General features: G+C 43.2%; 1 protein-coding gene across 3 annotated transcripts in view; it reads left to right on the plus strand.

The window, feature by feature from the left end:
- The first annotated feature begins 2830 nt into the window (after positions 1-2830).
- STRBP (spermatid perinuclear RNA binding protein) overlaps positions 2831-18842 on the plus strand; it is a 36883-nt gene continuing 20871 nt past the window's right edge. Inside the window, exons 1-11 of one of the 3 annotated variants that reach the window (XM_014307140.2) lie at positions 2831-3007; positions 5113-5330; positions 6094-6259; positions 7968-8112; positions 13363-13457; positions 13866-13961; positions 14713-14824; positions 15406-15503; positions 15965-16076; positions 16785-16877; positions 17721-17920. In XM_014307140.2, coding sequence (XP_014162615.1) covers positions 3005-3007; positions 5113-5330; positions 6094-6259; positions 7968-8112; positions 13363-13457; positions 13866-13961; positions 14713-14824; positions 15406-15503; positions 15965-16076; positions 16785-16877; positions 17721-17920 — 1338 coding nt within the window. In that variant the 5' untranslated portion in view covers positions 2831-3004. The remainder of the gene's footprint in view (positions 3008-5112; positions 5331-6093; positions 6260-7967; positions 8113-13362; positions 13458-13865; positions 13962-14712; positions 14825-15405; positions 15504-15964; positions 16077-16784; positions 16878-17720; positions 17921-18842) is intronic. The other 2 variants (XM_005421237.2, XM_031057198.1) reach the window with 2 other exon arrangements.

An 18842-nucleotide genomic window follows, 5' to 3' on the forward strand; every position in this document is an offset into this window, starting at 1 on the left:
TATTGTGCTTTTTAGTCTGAGCATCAACTGTTCCTTCCCTGAGGATGCAGGAGCAAATATCCTGCTATAGTGTAGTAGTGGAATGAGGCTGTTGGATTTATGGAATTGCTGCTCAGTTCACATAATGCTTTCTGATGTATTTGGTGCTGAGCTATGTTATGCTGCCTTAGTCCATATGGTTGGAGCAGATTTGATTTTGGTTTTCCTTAATTTAATTCTGTGTGCTGTCAAATGTACTTTATTCTGTATATTGTGTCTGTACTTTTATAGTAAACTCCCTCCTGTTTAGTGCTTTTGTTGAAAATATTTTCAAAGCCTGAACTAAATTAGGGTTTCACTCCTATGCGTGTTTCTGAAATATTCGTAGGATGTTAATGACTTGGAAGACATCGTGTATCAGCTTCGACTCCATTTTTGGGATTTTCTTCCAGCTTTCTGAATTTTATAATAAAGATCCCTTTGTAATTAATCTGTCTGTGCCCTGCCTGCAGCCACGCACTGCTGAAAAAAAGGGCAGGTAAAGAGCGCATAAATACCTTCATCCAACAACCTTTACTTGTCTTGAAAACAAGAAAGCAGGTCACTGCTCCATACACTGCTAGGGCAGAGTATGGAGAGGTGCTGGTGTTTTCACTTCATCAGCCCAGCAGAGATTAACCCCTGTTGTGGCTGTGACACATTCATTTCCAGCCTGTTTTGGATTTTTCAAGAAGCTGAGAAGCACCTGGCCCAGACAGGGCTGCCCCCAAGCAGTGAGTGTCTGCAGACTCCTCTGGCCAGCAGCCTGCTCAGCACTCAGGGAGCACCAGAACTTGCTCAGCCACCTATCTCTGGCCATCTGCTTGCCACAGCCTGGGTGAGCTGATAAGCAACAGCTTGCAGTAGTCTTGGGAGGGAGGCTGGCCTGGAATGTTGCTGGAGTCTGGAGACATTGTACTGGGCATATGCTGAAGTCAGCAACACATTCCAGTGCCCTTCTCTCTGCCTGGAATTGCCAAGTTACAGCTACCACAGAAGATAACAAACCAAAAATGTGAAATGTGGGAGTGACAGGGAAGAAGAGTAGGTGAAGATAGCTGGAATTCAGTTTGCAGAGAGAAATAATTTGAACTAGATTATCTAGAAATGTGTCTCATAAAAGTCTCTCTAGTTTGCTATTTGCTGACTCAAGTTAATATTACTAAAAAGCAAAACGACCTTGTAAAGAGTCTGGCTGGTTCTGGAGATGGTGAAAGGCTGTTGAGTGTGGAGGAGCTTATGACCAGTTCACAAAATAAATACTGCCAAAGCAGTGATCTTTGCTTAGTTTTCCTCCCAGCTGCCCCTGTCTGACTTCCAGGATCTCTGAAGAGAAAGAACATCCCCTTTGTTCATTGCTTCTGGGAAGCAGTGTGGTGGAGTGTTAATACACCTTGGTGGGCACAGAGCCTCTGTGATGAGAAGTGGGGTCAGTCAGCATTTTCATTAGCTTGCTTTTCCCAAGTATTTTTAGTATCACTGCACTTAACTCTCTTGGGGTTTCTTCCTTGGCAATTTTCAGCTGCTGGAGCAGACAGGTCCCTGCACAGTGTTCTTGTCTGGCTTTTTGTTTTACCCAATTCTACATCCTCAGTTTAGTGGTGAGACTTACGAACAACTATCAGGCCCTTGCTGCTAAGGCTACTGGTGCTGTAAACCTGCTTAATTTGTTCCTTACCAGGGAAATAGGGAAGCAGGATCTGCTGTTACTTTTTCCCCTGTCACATTCAAATCTCTGTGGGATGCAACATTTTAATTATTCCCTGTCACATCACAGGTTTAAGTATCTCCTCAGCTTTCAAGTCATCTCACCTATCCCTCTGCTGTTGCCAAACATGCTTTTAATTTCTAACAATGTCAGGCTTCTCTGACACACAATATGCAAAGTGTTGCTGGAGAAGGGGTTCAGCATACAGGAGAAAAGGAAACATTGTGTGTGTGTCAATCTGCAGAAATTTACTGACTGGGTTTCCAGTAGCTTCAAAATGTTGCTGAAGAGCTGATGCAACAATATGTGTAGAGAAAGGAAAACAGGAATTTTCTGCAAGGACTGGAGCGTCTTGCTGTGCAGTGAGTTTATGCTTCACTCTCTCCCATTACCTGCTCTGTTCTTCTGCTCTTCTCTCTCACAGAGCATTTCTTTGCAGTTTTATGGTGCCAGTGCTGGTGTTGTTTCCCAGTTTAGTACAAGAAGGCTGCTCCTGCAGGATCCTTTCCATGCTGTGCTGGGAAAGGCAGTGCATGGGCAGCACAGGCGGTGTGGGTGATTTCAGCTCCTCGCAAGTCTGACGTCTGCAGTTTGTTAGAATGTGCTTGTCTGCCTTTAAATAACAACTTGCAGTTATTGCAACCTGAAGCCTTGGTTCTTGTGCAGTATCTGACACACGACTGAGGGCTGCACTGAGGATTTCCAGAGAGAATTACCTTCTGATAATTAAATGCAGTTGTTTGATTGCTAGCGTGCATGCAACATAAAAATAGAGACTTTGTGAGCTGGTTTCACACGGAGCATGTTTGCCATGTTGGATTTCCTGTCTTCCTCATCCCAGAAGCTGGGATTGCCAGGTGGCTGACAAACCTCCCTGGGATCAGCTCTAACTGGCATGGGAAAGTCGTTACATGTGTGTGGGCACATCACAAAAAAGTTGTTTTCCACAGTGACATCTGTTTGCTCAGATATAAAGGGATCAGTGACTGGCCCATCTGGAAGCTGGGGTGCTTTGATCAGTGGTTTGCCTCATGTGCTGCATCCACCACTTCTGGAATCAACACGCCATCACTGCTGATTTCAAGTTGTTTCTCTCTTTTTGCAGGTGAATTAGAGAAAGTGACTCCCAGAGCACCTTGGCTGTATGAACTCTTGAGCTGTCAAGGGACTGAGAGGCTTATGAAGAGGTTCTGTCAGGCAAAACAGTGCTTAGCAAAGACACCAAGGAGGAGGGAAAAGGAGAAAGGGAGGGAGAGAGAGCTGAAACACTAACAAACCATGGTAGGTATTTGTTGTCTTTCACAGGCGTGCATTAGAAGTGTTTTCTGCTGCCAGGCCTGCATGGGGCCTGATCAAACCCGAGAGAGGGGCTTTTCTGACCTTGCACTAACTGAGGGATGGTACTGTATGCTTTGAGCAGAGCAAGTGAGGTTTGATGTACTGTCAGCCTCTTAAAGCCAAAGAGTGTTCTTGTGAGCCTGCAGTACATGAATTATTAAATACCAACGAAGGGGATGCTCATAAGGTTTTCTAATAAAACCAGCATTAGCAGGCTGTAGCAAACAGCATCAGTGACCTTGAACTCACAGATTTCATTACCAAATGCTCACATTCCCCTTCCACCTCTACCTGACAAAAGCAAGTTTTGATTATTCACATCCATGTGTGTGTGACTGAAGGTGCCTCTGTGCACACTTCGTGGCAGTGTAGATGAAATGTGTGTACCAAATATAGCTGGTGTGCATGGTTTAAGTGAGGAGTCACTCCTCATCTGCCTGGGTTTGGCTGCAAATAGAAATCCCTGAGATGTGGGATTTGTAAAGATGTGCAAGTATGAAGTATTGTCATGGTGAGATTTTGAAACGTGTTCACAAAAATGCAATAGACCTATTTAGTTGCTGAACAATGAGTGGAGAGCAGTTTAAACATATATATTTTTAAGCCCTCTAGGGTTTTTATTGAGAGAGTGGAAATGAGAATAAATGCAATAAATTTTAAATACAGTTGCTAACATTTGTGTGCCTGGTTGCTGCAGATAGGCTGTGTGTTTATATTTGTATTAAAAAAAAAAAAAAGACCTAAACCAAGACTTTTAGCAGTTACAGAGGGAAAGGGAGAAAGAACACTTTGCAAAGCAGAGTTGTTAATATATTTTAAATAGTGTCCCATTGTGTCATTCTTTTTTGCCTGAATTGTAATGACAAGTTGATCTTGTTAGCCCCTCTTCATTAGAAAAGAAAATGTGTCTCCCAATTAGGAATTAGCAGTTTGTTTCTGATCCACTGCTGTAACTGACATTTTGTAAGGTAGAAGATGGTGGGTGAGTGGGTAAATGCAGCTCGGCCGTTTCCCTGCAGCCCGGCTGTATCCATGTCGTGGATAACCACAAGAGGGACCTCCTGGAAGCATTCTGCAGCCTATCAAACTGCAGGGGATAAAACCAGCCCCTGACAGATGAATTGTTACTGCCCAAATTATCCATCTGGGTAGGAACACAAAAATTAGGAAGGGAATGATGTCATGACCTTCAATGGAAGAGACACAGGGAGTGCAATAAACCAGGAAATCATGGACAGTTCCTTAATAAGGATTCAGCCTAGAGGCCTGTGAGGTTGTTGAAAGGCCCTTTGTGTCCTTAGGAGTGGGTACAGCTACAAACCCATGAAAAAGGGGTGAAAATGACACCTAATTAAGGTGCTTAATGTGTAGGAGGAACAGAGGGGTTTGGCTGGTGATTCTGTTCTGGGAGGCTTTCAGCAGTGACTGATGTGTCTGTAGAGACCAAGACTTACTGCTACCCTTGCCACAGGTCTGTGCTGTGATCACAGCTGGTCTGGGGCACTGTTTAGATCCAAAAAGTGTCACCTGAATAGTCTGCAGCAAACCCAAAACTTCCTAGCACAAGTGAAGTTTACCTCCCTCAGCAGTATCACTCAGGACTCTGAGTTTCACTGCAGGCTTTTTAAATTAGCACTCTAATGTCTTCCTATTCATTTGAATGTTTTTTAAAAAGAAATTTCGGTCTCTTACCATTTATCTTTATTCTCATCTTCATTCATGCCTTTGCAAATCCCTGCGCAGTGGCTGAGCCTCTCACAGTTCTGTGCTGCCTGTGAGGGACTGGCTCTTTGGCTGCCTGCTCCAAGCTGTGCTGCTCTGGTCCCTGGCATAAACACAGGAGAGGTGGCTGCACTCAGCACTTCCAGAATATGCAAAATTGTATTTGCACAGTATCAATAACTTCTACAAAGCAGGAGTCATCTCTCGTTGCCTGCTCTTGTTTCCACATGCTATGCCCAGTCTGCACGCTCCCTGCCAGGCAGGATTCCCATTCAATGCTCCAATAAGTTTGTCCTCTTTTCTTCCTGTTTCCCACTCCACAACAGAGATCGATCCGATCTTTTGCTAACGATGACCGCCACGTAATGGTGAAACATTCAACCATTTATCCATCTCCAGAGGAGCTTGAAGCTGTCCAGAACATGGTCTCAACAGTAGAATGTGCCCTTAAGCATGTCTCTGACTGGATGGATGAAAAGAACAAGTCTGCAAAGAGCGAGGGTGATGTGGAAGCCAAGGAGGAAGCTGCAGAAGGCACTGCCAAGTGAGTGAAGCCTCGGCTCACAACGTGTCCCTGTGCTGCTCTCAATGGCTCCTTTCCTCCAAATAAGAGTCGTAGTGTTACCTGGCTCTGCTGCAGATGGATGTTCATAGGAGGGGGATATATTTGGACTTTTTGATGCGAGAGCACGTGGGGGGAGCGCAGGGAATGGCAATAAGCCCAGTGTGGGCAGCAGTTGCTCTCTATTTCTTTGCTTATTTTACTGTGATGTTGTGAAGTTGCATTTAGCAGACAAACCTTTCAGCACTTTTAAGCAAATACAATTCCCTGGAACACACCAGTGCTAATCGACAGCCATGTGCTTGGGGGCTCCTGCAGTCTGATACAAAAAAGAAGTTTTTATAATCCAGCAAAGTTTCCTAAGCCTCCGTTACTTTCCATTATTGCCATAGTTTAACCCCTGCTGGTAACTCAGCCCCACTGAGCATATCAGCCCCAATCAGCATAGGTGCTGATTTTTTATAAAAAAATAGTCCAAGTGGGCAGTAAATGCTTTGGAGACAACTGGAAGAGACAAGAGCTGGTGCTGGCCTGTCAAAGAAGCATTTCTTGCATTTTACTCCACGCTTTTAACCAATCCGAGTCTACAAAACTGGCTTTTGTCACAGTCTTTTTTCTCGGCACTCAAAAATTAAGTGTCCCTATGTTGCTTTGAAAAATCTTTACTGTGACTCTTAAAGGTTCCCCTAAACTGTAGCTGGAGAGTAAAATCCCCTTTAATTACCCTAAACTGTTTCATTTCCAGGGATCAAGGTGGTCGGACGTTATGTGGCGTTATGAGAATTGGCTTGGTTGCAAAGGGCTTGCTGATCAAAGATGACATGGACCTGGAGCTGGTTCTCATGTGCAAAGAAAAACCCACAAAGACCTTGTTATGTATTGTTAAAGACAATCTCCCAGCTCAAATTCAGGTGAGTTCGTTTGCAGCAGTCTTCCCACAATAGCTGTTAGCACTGCAAGGACTATTTGGGGAAAGGCTGGAATTTGTTCCACCAAGAAAGACAAGTGATATAAAGGAATATGCTCTGAATCTAAGATGGCATCTGGAGCGTGTGACATGCTTAATGTGGTGACATGAAGTCCTTACTCACAAAATGTAACCTCTTCTTGCTGTTGTTGCCCTGCCCCTGTTTGTGCTGTCAGTTCCCCGAGGGCAGCTGACCTCTGTGTGCAACTAACCCAGGGTGGGTTTGGGTCTCTGGTCCACCCAACATCAGCTGACCTGCAGAAATCTTTCCTGCTCAAGTGTGTCACTCAGTCCCTGTTGTTGTCCCCTGCCTGAACCTGCAGTTCCCCATTGCAGCTGCTTTGCTTGGGCTGTTCCCACATAAACCCCTCTGTGCTGCCAAGGTGAGAACATGTCACTTTAGGTGGTCACTCATTTGGGCTCATGTTAATCATGACCTCACATTTTTTTATTTATGGCTACTTAATTCTGATGCTGGCATCCAGTGGGCAGCAGTTGCAGCTTGTTTAGGGATACTTCTGAGGCTGAGGAATCAGTTCAGCTTCCAGGCTCACCAACACTGGTGCCAAGGATCTGCCTTCAAATGTTCCACTGCAAGTGCCCCTCTGCAAACCACAACCAAACTCAATCTGCTTTTCTTCTGATCTGCTTTTCTCCCCATTTTACCATTTTTGACAGCTGTAAGTTCTCACCATTAATTTTGTCACACAAAGGGCTTGTTTTAATGGGCTAATGTTGTTCCTAGAGATGTGGCCTTATCCATAGCTAAAAATACAAAGGATCTTTTGAGTAGTAAAGAGTAAATTTTACTTGTTTGAAAATGATAGGCACGTATTGAGTATTAAAGAATAAACCTTGTAGTGAAGCATGAAATGAGGAGGGCTGAAAGTGAGAAGTTAGTATGTGCTTCAAAAAAAGTGAGATAAAATGAAAAAATAGACATAATTAAAATCTGTGAAGACTGAATAAATTCAAGAGACAGGCAGGTAAGATCCTGTGGGGAAGGACTGTGAGTGATTACAGAAAAGATGAGAGAAGAGGACTCTGACTCATTAAATGCTCCAACTGTTGTGGGCATGGCAGACAAGGAGAGGTTCTGCAGGGGGATCAGATGCTGTAGGTGAAGGAGGGTTTAGGCCCATTAGTGGACAAAAGGAACAAGTGAGGCTCAGAGACTCAGGAGCTGCTGCTTTGCTGTTTTGAAGGCTCATGGTGAGCAGATGCTCAGCCATTTTCATCCCAACAATAAGGGAGCTGCAGAGCAGATTGCAGCAGCGAAGGGATCAGAGCACCTACCTACTGGTGTGCTGAACCAGGCTCTGCACAGAAGGGGTGGCTGGAGGCCTCTGAGCCATCTGTGGCTGCCCTTGTCCGTCTGGAGGGTGAGAGAGGTCCCAAAGGGTTGCTGAAAGACCTGCAGAGAGACCACTGCAGACAACTCTGATACAGTGCATGTTAATGGAGCGAACTGTAAGGCAGTTGTAGCACTGGCTACAAAAGAAATGTTTTAAATTGTTTTTAATGAGGGAGGCAAGGCTGCCTTTGTTACTGCAATGCCCTGTAGCTTTCTCATTAGCTGAGACACATACACAGATTCTTCACTTTTTCAGTCGATTTGGGAGAGTCTTGAAATCTTTCTTGGTGACTTTCAGAAACTTACAGAAGAGAAGTATCTGGTGGAGGAGCATGTAAATGAGGCAGCTATTGTTATCCATAACACAAAGGAGCCCAAGCTCACTTTGAAGGTGATACTCACATCCCCTCTCATCCGAGATGAAGCAGAGAAGAAGGAAGGAGGTACACAGAGCGTTTTAACTTGGTTTTAAGACTGTTCTAGCTAAATGTCCTGACTGTGCAGCACAGGGTTAATTGGCAAGTAGGTTTTTAATTGTGCATCATGTATTGACCAGACTGGTTATCACCACCATGACTTACATTATTTGTGCCTTGAAAAGACAGCAGTCACTTAAATTTCATGTAAATATGTGTAGTTTTCCTTTCAAGCAATATTCCTACAGTGTTAACTCTGACATCTTAGTTCTCCTTTCTTTCAGACTTGCTATTTAATTCTTGAGCACCTGGCGCTGCACAGTCTTGTTTGCAAATTAAGTCAGTCAAGTGGGATTGGTTCACAGTTTCTTGAAAAACTCATAAAAATGTTTCTCTTTATGTAAAAGCCCTCTCCTGCAAAGCTCGCCAGTGTGTTGTCCTGGCCCTCAGTTTTTATTGATTGATGATGTGTATGTTTCTGGCTTTAAGAATTTCCTAATTGGGATACAATTGAAGTTACGGTGCTGTGACACAGCACTTTTGCTTCTGAATTGAACGTTGTACCTCATGTCCTTAGAGTAAAATAGTTCTAGAAAACTGTCACTTAGTCCTTTCCGTTCCTTCTCCCTCGCCGCGGTGTCACACAGTTCTGTGCTGCAGGAGTGGGGCCTGTAGTACCAGTGAGGCTGGAAACAGACTGTGAGCAATAGAGAAGAGCAAATGTAGCCATACTTTGTTGTATTTTTCAAATCTTTTCAGTAATTTCTGCTTCCGCTTCCCAAAGCTATCCCTAGAAACTTTGCCACTGGATGATGTCAGACCTTTGACCAACTGGCCACTCTCTGTCATGACAACTGAGGCAGCTGGGCCCATGTGGGCTAGGGAACTCCCTGTTGCTCTCTTCCCATTTCTAGACTTGCCACAAGTCCTTTGCTTCCTCCCTCTCCCACATGGAAAACCGACGGGGTGAGAAATGTTGGTCAGTTTCTCCTCATTTTGTTGGAGGCGATGGCAGGAAGGATCCCTTTCCAAGTGACATGTAACACTTTGGCAGCAGTTGAATGTAGAAAAATCTTACAGAACAGATGAATGGCAAAGATCCCTTAATTACACTGGCTGTTTATTCTGAAATTAGCAACAATGCTGTTTCCAAGACCATTAAAAATAAACTGCATATTGCTTTAGTTGTTCAGCTTCCCACAAGATGCTGAGACCAGCCCTGGAGCTGCTGCAGCTCATCCATGTTCATGAGAGAGCCCGAAGTGTAGGACGAATTCCGATGGTGAAGGATTTGTGAGATTCCCACCGGGGGATACGGTTTTACACAAAGGCTTCTGCCCAAGTATTTTCTTGTAAAAATTGATGCTGTAATGCCAGCGAAGTCCAGGAATTTCTGAATTAATCTCAGACTAAAGGAGAGTTGGAATTTTATGCTTTCTCATGCTTAAAACGTAGGTGGTCTGGTTTTTTTTCAGTATCTTAAAATATTTTCAAAGGTCTCTACTATATTTTTGAAATTTAAAATGGTTTTACCACCTCTCCTGAAGTGGTTATACACTGTCATTCTGTGCAGCTGCTGAGAACAGGGAATAGGGTCATGGATCTCATTTTAAAGCCCAGGTTCCTTGGCATTGATTCATCACTAAGAACAGAGACATTTATCATATTCCTTTCCAAGGTATATGGAGCATTAATTATGCAGATCTCACTAAGTAAGTTGGGAGGGATACATTGTTTTTGGTAATCTTTCCAACCATTTAGATTGGAATCACTTAGAATCAGACCAAAAAAATTTCATCTGAATAGGGAGAATAATTGGAGAAAGCTGGTGAAAACACCTTGATCTCCAAAGCACTGCCATATTTTTTCACTACCACTGAACAGTGTCAACCAAAAGTAAGTAGACTTCCTATGCAGTTTTAAAAACCTGTCACCTGGCTCCATGCATTCTTTTGACTGAAGGAGCTCAAAGTGCTGCTGAACTTGCCTTTCATCTTCCATGTAAGATAGGCCCAGACTGCCTGGAGCCTGTGGAAAACTGACCAAGGTTTCTGTGGTGGGATTAGCACTAATCTGTCCTCTAACAACCCAGGTCAGGCCAACAGCCCTTGTTCCCAGTGCTCCCATTGTTCTGTAGGAATGCTGTGTGTGCCTTCATGCCCTGATGTCAGAATGTATCGAAAAACATTCCTGGATTTCTCTTCAGTCCCCACCTCTTTGGAAAAGTGTTCATGTTTAAGATGTGGTGTATGTCCTATTTGTTTTTGCTGCTCCTTAGCAAAAATAAATAGTGGCTCAGTGTGTGTGTGCATTTTGGTGTTTCTCACAAACAGCTACCCATAAAGCTCTGCTTTCTCATGTTGAGAAGTCAAGCACCTAAATTTGCCTGCATTTTGCAGCCGTTTAAATTTTAAACTTCCTAAGAAACTGAATTTTTAGTCACAGCATCAAATTGGGCTTTGCAGACCAGAACCTTGTATCCTGAAACCAGTTGTTGTTACTGAGCATACAGTAAAAACAAATAATGTAATTACAAACAAGCTGGCTCACCAAAGTGGGGCTGAAGTCCCGTTACTCCTGGAGCAGGACATGGCCAGTGATGCTCCCAAGGGGCCAAGTGCCTCTGCAGGGGCAGCAAGCCCCAGCCTGCCCTCCCCTCTCTGGAGAACACAAGGCTCCTCGTAGGGCTCAGATGAATGGAGTTGGCAGCTCCTGTGTGAAGAGAATGCTACAGCAGTGGGGAGAGAATTCCTGAGGGATTGGTTCTGCGTTGCATAGTGTGAGCTAACGTCAGGGCTTTAGAATTTACTCTTTACTAAACTCCTTGGATCGCTGCCCTTGTTAAAACTACAAGGAAAAAAGGAAAGCTTTGCAATCCCATTTGAAAATTTTGATTTGGTCTCACTTTCCTGACTGGCAGAGCATGAAGAAACATGCCATTCTCCCGAGGGGTCTGAAGGGAGCCCGCTGCAAGCCACTCGCCCTCTTCACTGCCTGTTCTCCTCATCTTTCTGTTTAATAGAATCTTGCACCCCAAAGATGGCAGACTGCAACATCAGGACACTGGGGCTGAACAAGCAATTGGCAAAATTCTCCAAGATATTTGTAAATTAGGCCTTGGGAAATGGTCTTAATCCTGTAAGAAAATGTATAGTTCTAAATTGTTGAAACACATCTTAGGAGGGTTTTGGTTCACCTGAATGACAGGTGACATGTATTCTGTTTGGTTTGTAGTTTAAATGAAAAATTAATTTACTTTATCAATGGCTGCAGCACTCTTTAGCAAAGCCTCATATAACACTGAGCCCCAGTTCATTGCAAAAAAATAATGATTTTGCAGTCAGTCACCTTTGCCATTTCTAACGTTTTAAAAGAAGATTCTGATCATTCATTGACAGTACTTGTTTGATATAATACTTGAGCTTTAAGCAGATGTTTATATTGTCTGCAGTGAAGTTTTCTCAGAGAACTACCCAGATGGATGTTGAGTAATCCTGTGCCACAAATGTCACTCCAGAAAACAACGAAACTGTGAAGGAAATTTAGAAGCAAATCTTGTGTTCCAAAGTGACCTTTTGTGCTCAAAGAAAGCCAGAGCTTTGAGACTTTGCAGCTTTCATTTGGACACTGATTTGCAAAGCACACAAGAGGAGTGATTTAATCCCAATCCTGGAATACTGTTGATGAGGGCAAAAAACCAATGCAAATATCTGCTGTGAAGTTCACAGGGGTTAGAAAATAAGCTTATAGCACTTGAGTCAGCAGCTGTGAACTGCAACCATCACCTGTCAGACAAGATACTGGTTCTGTTCAGTTTTACACTGGTGGGGTTTTTTTGCTTTGGGCTCTTTTATTCATCATAACATCAAGTGCTTTGACCAGAGCAACTTTCCCAGGAAATGGTTTAGGAGAGGCAGCCTTAACATTAAAGATGCAATTGCTTGTGCAGCCAGTCCCATTCAAAGGAACCCATGGAAATGTCCTTGGAGATGGCACTAACACACTGATGGTACTTTTTCCTCATAACCTGTCCTGGTATTTTAGATGTCTTACTGGATTTTGCTCATCTAGCAGAGTTTTCCGTTTGGAGTGGATTTAGTATTTCATTCACCTCTGCAAAGGTCTCTAAAGACCTGGAGAATTAATCACTATGAATAATGAAAAGAGTGTGTTTCCAAATTATTTATTTTTAAGTCAAGAGTAACTATGTATTCATAGAAAAATGTCATATTCAAGGTTTTAGTTAAGCCATGGATTAATTTTGTCATTCCAGTTGTTCTCAACATCAGCTAAAACTAGTATCTTTGTAATGTGATTTCACAGAAATGTAGAATCTGTCATTTATAAAGAGTTTCCAGAGAATCTGGATGTCACAAACTCCTTTGGATTAAAATAAAATAAATACAGAAGGACTGATAGAGATTTCCCCTTAATGTAGAATTGGATGTGGCTGCTAAAAGCAGTTTGTTACAAGTTGGTTGATAAAGGGGGGGAAGGCAAAAAAGTGTAAACCTGGACAGAAAATATCAGTGTCTTGTCTCTCAAATCCATCTTCGAATTTCCTCTGTTGGTTTCAGTTGCTGTTGGGAAGCTTTTACATGAGGGCACTTCCTCTCAAATACATTAATGACCTGGAAGTTACCAAACCCATTCTTTCATATGCTCTGGTTATATGAAAGACTAATCAAACTAAAGTATTGTACTAGCATTTCTGTATATTTCTTCCATTGAGTTATACTGGCTAGTACTGTTAATGCAGTAATATTTCAAATATATTCAATGTTTTTCTTTGGAATTCTCAACAATTGCATGGATGTAATTTCACTTTCTACCTATTACATTTTTCTTATTACCCTCTGAGAATATCTTCCTCTTGTCCAAAGAAGCTTTGAAATTCTGTGCCACCTTTGTGGAATAAAAGTCACAAAGAATAAGAGGGAAAAAAAGCCCAGTACATCCCAACAGAAAAAAAAAGGAAAAGTGCTATAGAGCTATTTTCTGCCCTGAAATGTGTTCTACATTTTTAATAAGATCCCAGATTGTCTGTAGCAGTGGCCATCTTTATTATTACTATTATTTTACAAGGAGTGAATGCCTTTGCTTCTGTTGCACACGTGCACATTTACTACCTTTAATGGCTTCTTTAAATTAAATAACACCGTGCACTTAAATTCTGGGAGTCTTATTATCTCATTGAGATGCTGCCGCTCTTTTTGTATTGTGACAGAAACCCCTTGGTCAAATTGTATCTGTCTCTTTTTATCCCATTTTTACCAGTAGATAATGTTGCGATGAAAGATCCTCCGGACTTATTGGACAGGCAGAAATGCCTGGAGGCCTTGGCGTCTCTGCGGCACGCCAAATGGTTTCAGGTTGGCTCTTTGTTCTTACCTTGTTGTTATTGTAGCCTTGCGAGGTTTTATTTGAGACAGTTTTAATTTTAATGCCTCTTTAATTTCTGACTAGTCCCTCCTAGAGCAAAGGTCTAGAATTCCAACCCAGTGCTGTACCGTGCGAGGGCAATTTGACAGGGAGACAGTCAGCTGGTCCAGAGTTGTCATGAGGCTACAAAAGCAATCTTGACATTTTGCTGCCTTTTTTATACATCTCTCTAAATTCAAGTGTACTTTTATATAAGTGTTTTTATTTTGCATGAAGCTGATTAAGTATTAAGTAATAATAATTTAAAATCTATCCCAGGACTCTGTGCATTTAAAAAGAAAAGCAGAATTGAAGACCAGGCTTTTGCAGGTGTATTGGAATCATTTTGTTTGTTTTAGGCCAGGGCAAATGGACTAAAATCATGTGTAATTGTCCTTCGTATTCTGCGGGATTTGTGCAACAGAGTCCCCACATGGGCACCGTTGAAAGGCTGGGTAAGTACAGAACGAGCTGAAGGCCACAGGGTCATGTCTCAGATCTCCTGAGAGTTGCAGCAGTGTCTGGACTGGAGAAAGCAGAGTCTTGTATGAGATTCCTCCTTCTACCCCTGTTCCTTTGCTCCCCATTAACTGCTCCCTGTGCAGAGGAGGGAAGGCAAGTAGTCCTCGAGTCTGTGATGCACTGATCCCATGGAAAGGGACACACTGATCCCATGGAAAGGGACACGCTTTTGTGGGCCTCGCACATCCCAGGGGATTGGCAACAGACTCCCACTTGTTGCCTTCCATCCCTCTTGTTTAGTATTGTAAAACTATCCTGCTCCCTTGACAATGCCACTCCTGCCAGTGGCTGTCACCCTTTCGTGGGCAGGTTTGCTCTGCGTGTCTGGAGAGGAACACTCTGTAGGGCACAGAGGTGGTGTTTCTCTTGTGTGGAACTGAAAGCCCTCTGAAAGGAGAACATTCACCTGGCTTGACTTTAGAGACCTCTCCTTTTTGACTTTTTGCGCAGACAGTGAGGACACCAGCTGCTCTCCAAAAGGTGACTCAGACCAGGGGGACAAAGATGTGCCCTGCACAAGGACATGGCCTCATCTGGGGCAGGTCTCTGTCCCTTAGACCTGTAGTGGATTACAGAGTGTCCTGATGTGGATGTTCATCCCCTCTGTCCCCCGCCCCCCCCATTTTTAACTTTCAGTCACAGTTACCCTTGTGTCCATACTAATTGTAATTTAATGTCTTCTAGCCACTCGAGCTTATATGTGAAAAATCTATAGGTACTTGTAATAGACCTTTGGGTGCTGGGGAAGCGTTGCGACGAGTGATGGAGTGTTTGGCATCTGGAATTCTGCTTCCTGGTAAGGGGCTAAATTAACTCCAGGAACACAAAGGGATGCTCAGCCCACCTAAATATTTAGCTGTTGCTGTAGGATTACATGAAAAATGCCTGATGTGAACTCTGAACCTGCTATGGAGTGAAATTAATGTTTTTTTCTTTAAAATATAAAATTAAAAGAAAGGATTTTGCATAGTGGTAACTGTGTGAATGATATTGCCACTGCAGGAGAAGTTACCGGGGAATGTTAGATTTGTTATAAATTAACCCCTACCTCATTAAGGGGTTGCAGGTAAATAGACTTAATGATTATCTGGTTTCTACAGATTCCTTGAAATCTACATATCTGTCCAAATTATGTGTTTTCTTCCAGACCTACTGATTTCAGTTAATGTTATCACCCACGTGCAGTGTTTACTTTGATAAGGTCTGTGGCCACTGCAAGGGTAAAACCCTGGGTCAGTTTGCATTGCGTGAGGCCTGAGTCCCTGCTGGAGAAGGGCTGCTGCCCTGTGTGCAGCAGCTGGGCTCAGCTGCTCTGTCAGTCCCTGTTTGCACCCTGCTGCTCGTTCCCTCAGTAATCCCCGTTCCTCTCCCTGCCAGGGGGCCCGGGGCTGCACGACCCCTGTGAGCGCGAGCCCACGGACGCTTTGTCTTACATGACAGTTCAGCAAAAAGAAGCCATTACACACAGTGCTCAGGTAGGGAACTCTGTGTGTGTGCAACAGTGAGGAATTCAGCTCATTAGCACCATTTATTCTCTGCCAGGATGGCTTGTTTTCATGGCAGTCGTGACCAGTTCTTGGGCTGCACTATCCTGGAAAGGTTAAACCATAGATCAGGAGTGCAGGAGTTAAATGTGTGTGAAATCTTATCCTGGCAGAGGCAGCGAGGTGCCTGTGCACCCACCTTGGCTCCCAGCACAGAGCCCCTGGGTGGGCTCCCTGTCAGTGTGCCCTGCATTCTGTGATTCAGAAGTTCAGGAGTTTTATGTTTTCAGACATTAGTATTTCCCACAGCTATTGCAGAGGCCAGCTGTAAAAGCTGTCTTCTTGTCTGTCAAAACCACAGAAGTAGTTTTGTGTCTAAAGACTTACTAAAAAACTTGAGCAACTGAGGTGAAATCCTGCTGTGATTAATGTGTGTCTACTGTCCCTTTCAGCACGCGCTCAGATTATCAGCCTTTGGGCAGATCTATAAAGTTTTGGAAATGGATCCCCTCCCATCAAATAAGTCGTTTCAGAAATACTCCTGGTCAGTAACTGACAAAGAAGGTAGGTATTATTTGTTCCAAAAGTCACTACTTGAGCAGTAAACTAGGAGTTAATTTAGAATGGGTGAAGTTCTGAATTATGTGCTGTGAATGTCAAGTAGAAGCTATTCTTTGTTATATGTGGGGTGATTTTTGTTTTTTCAATATTTCATTGTGAGAATAAAATCTGGAAGTTCTGGTCTCTAGAAATACCAAGAGACAAGAGGCACAACAGCCATAATATAGCTGATGATTATCTTTAAGCACAAAGTCCCTTGGCATGCAATGAGCAGAAGTAGTGTTAGATTCTTATGCTGGCAAGGAGAGACTGCAGACGTGTTAAAAAGCATATAATGAGTGTCCATAATAAGAATTACTCAAAAATTATTCCTAGAAAACAATATATATCTAATTTAAAAAATTTCCATTTGTATTTTTTTGTAAAAACAATACTGTTGGAAGTCTTGCTTAGACTAAATGTGGAAAACAGCACTGCAGGTTTGCAGTCCTTATCCCACACCTGGTACTGGACACAGAGATCCTGCCTGGCCTGGCAGAGTGAGCAATAAACCAGTATTGGCTTTCATGTAGCAATAAGAAAGCTGTGACTGATGGATGAGTTCTCTTCTCTATAAACAAGCAAGAAACAGTGTGGGACTAATCAGACTCCTGCTGTGGGATCGTGTTTTCCTAATGGCATATCCATATTACAAGGAACTTTATACCCTAGGTACAGGCTCATCTGCTCTGAAGAGACCGTTTGAAGACAGTGTTGGGGATGATAAAGATCCAAATAAAAAGATGAAGCGTAATCTGAGGAAAAGTAAGTGCAGCACTTCTCCACTCTGTTTTCAAAGATCTATTGTACAGGGGGAGCTGCTTTAAAAGCCTCTCTGTGTTGACGTGGTAGAGCATGTGAAAAAGTCTTTGGAACAAAATTGTTGTCTATATCACCCTACATTTGGAATGTCCAACACATCTCTGTGCATCTGAATTTCCCCTGACATGCTTTACTAACTGAATGATTTGCATTTGTAAATGGGATTACCCTCAAGTTACACCAGAACTGAAGTTGCCCAAGCAGCTGAGGTACTTTATTGGTAACATCCCTGTATTGTGGGGTCTTTTTAAAGTACTGCAGTGACTTTTGTGAGTGAAGATTGCACTCTCTTCACTCTTCCCCTTCCTGAGTTAGATGCTGGTCTCTCAAGATCTCCCACAAGGAAAATAAATGTGTAATCTGCAAAACATTGATGTTGCACATATGCACAGACTAGAAGTCTCTTGGCATTGCTGGGATCCAGTCATTCTGGGGGCTACTTTCATTGTGCTACTTGGATGCCAGTTCTGGATCTTGTTCCCCATTAGCTATAAAACTTGTTACTCCTTTTACAGCAGGCAGGAGGAATACAGCTAGCTGCACAACATATTAATGTTGTTAATATAAAACCAGGTCACAATAGTTGTTACCCCGAATTAGAATGGCTTATTAAGGACTTAACAGTGTTATGGCTCTCCTCGCCCTCTTGAGAAGCTGAGGGATGGTTTTGCTCCTTGATACAGACAGAAGGCACTGAAATGCAAACTGTTTCATTTTTCTGTTCATCTTGTTTTGTTCATTTTCCTTTCCCCTCCTTCCCCCACCCCTTCTACTATCTTGTACTAGTACTAGATAGTAAAGCAATAGATCTCATGAATGCTCTGATGAGGCTGAACCAAATCAGGCCAGGGCTTCAGTATAAGCTGCTGTCACAGTCTGGTCCAGTCCATGCCCCAGTCTTCACAATGTCTGTAGATGTTGATGGTACGACTTATGAAGCATCAGGACCTTCTAAGAAAACAGCCAAGCTCCATGTGGCAGTGAAGGTAAGGCAGCCTGAAATAATCTGCTAACCCCACATCTTGGGATGGAGTATGAAATGTACTTAAAACTAGTGATATGCAAGCTCAAAATTAAAAAAACCCAAAACATTAAGCTGAGCTGCTCACTGTGTGCTCTAAAGACAGCTGGTTCAAAGAGCATCACTGGTTTTGTGCTAGCGGTGGGGGGAAGAATTTCCTGGGGCTGTACAGGTCAGCTCATGTTGCAGTGGACTGAATGTGGTGGTGAAATTCTGGATGGGAGGGGTTTAGTTCTGTTCTGTTCTACTCCTTCCTCCTGTTGGTTTCCAAGTGGCATATTGGTGGCTGCTTCTTTCTCCCCCTCCTTCTCTGTGTCTATTCCTGGCTTGTGAGCTCCTGGAAATAGAGTTCTGTCCTCGGTGCCTGAAGAGTACCTCTGTGTATTGGGTAAACCATGATTTATCCAGTTAAATTTCCAGTAGGACACTGGTGTCATTCAGAGACTGGTCAAGCTGCTGTTGCTTCCTGCAGGTGCTCTACATGACAGCAGGACAGACTGGAATGCCCAATGTGAGCATCCACCAGATGTGGTACTTGGGGAGATGGCTCAGTGGTGGGCATGGCAGGGCTGGGGTAATGGATGGTTGGACTCAATGATCTTAATGGTCTTTCCCAGCCTAAACGAGTCTACAAAAGAACATCTGTTAATGGAACTGCTTTTCTGATAGGAACAGGCCCATCTGTCATTCTGTGCCTCATTTTGTTTTGAACAAGAATTTCCTTTTTAGAATCTTCATCTGGCAACTTTCTGCTTTCCTTTGATTGCAGTTTTGAAAATCCCATTGTCCTATGTGCTTTCAAGTTCAAAGTCCAGAAGCATCTGAGGGCATGTGTTATTCCTTCAGGAAAAGTAGCTCCCTGCATGTGTGTACTTCCAGACCTTTTG

Source organism: Geospiza fortis, unplaced genomic scaffold (genome assembly GCF_000277835.1).
Source record: "Geospiza fortis unplaced genomic scaffold, GeoFor_1.0 scaffold27, whole genome shotgun sequence".
Lineage (NCBI taxonomy): Eukaryota > Metazoa > Chordata > Aves > Passeriformes > Thraupidae > Geospiza > Geospiza fortis.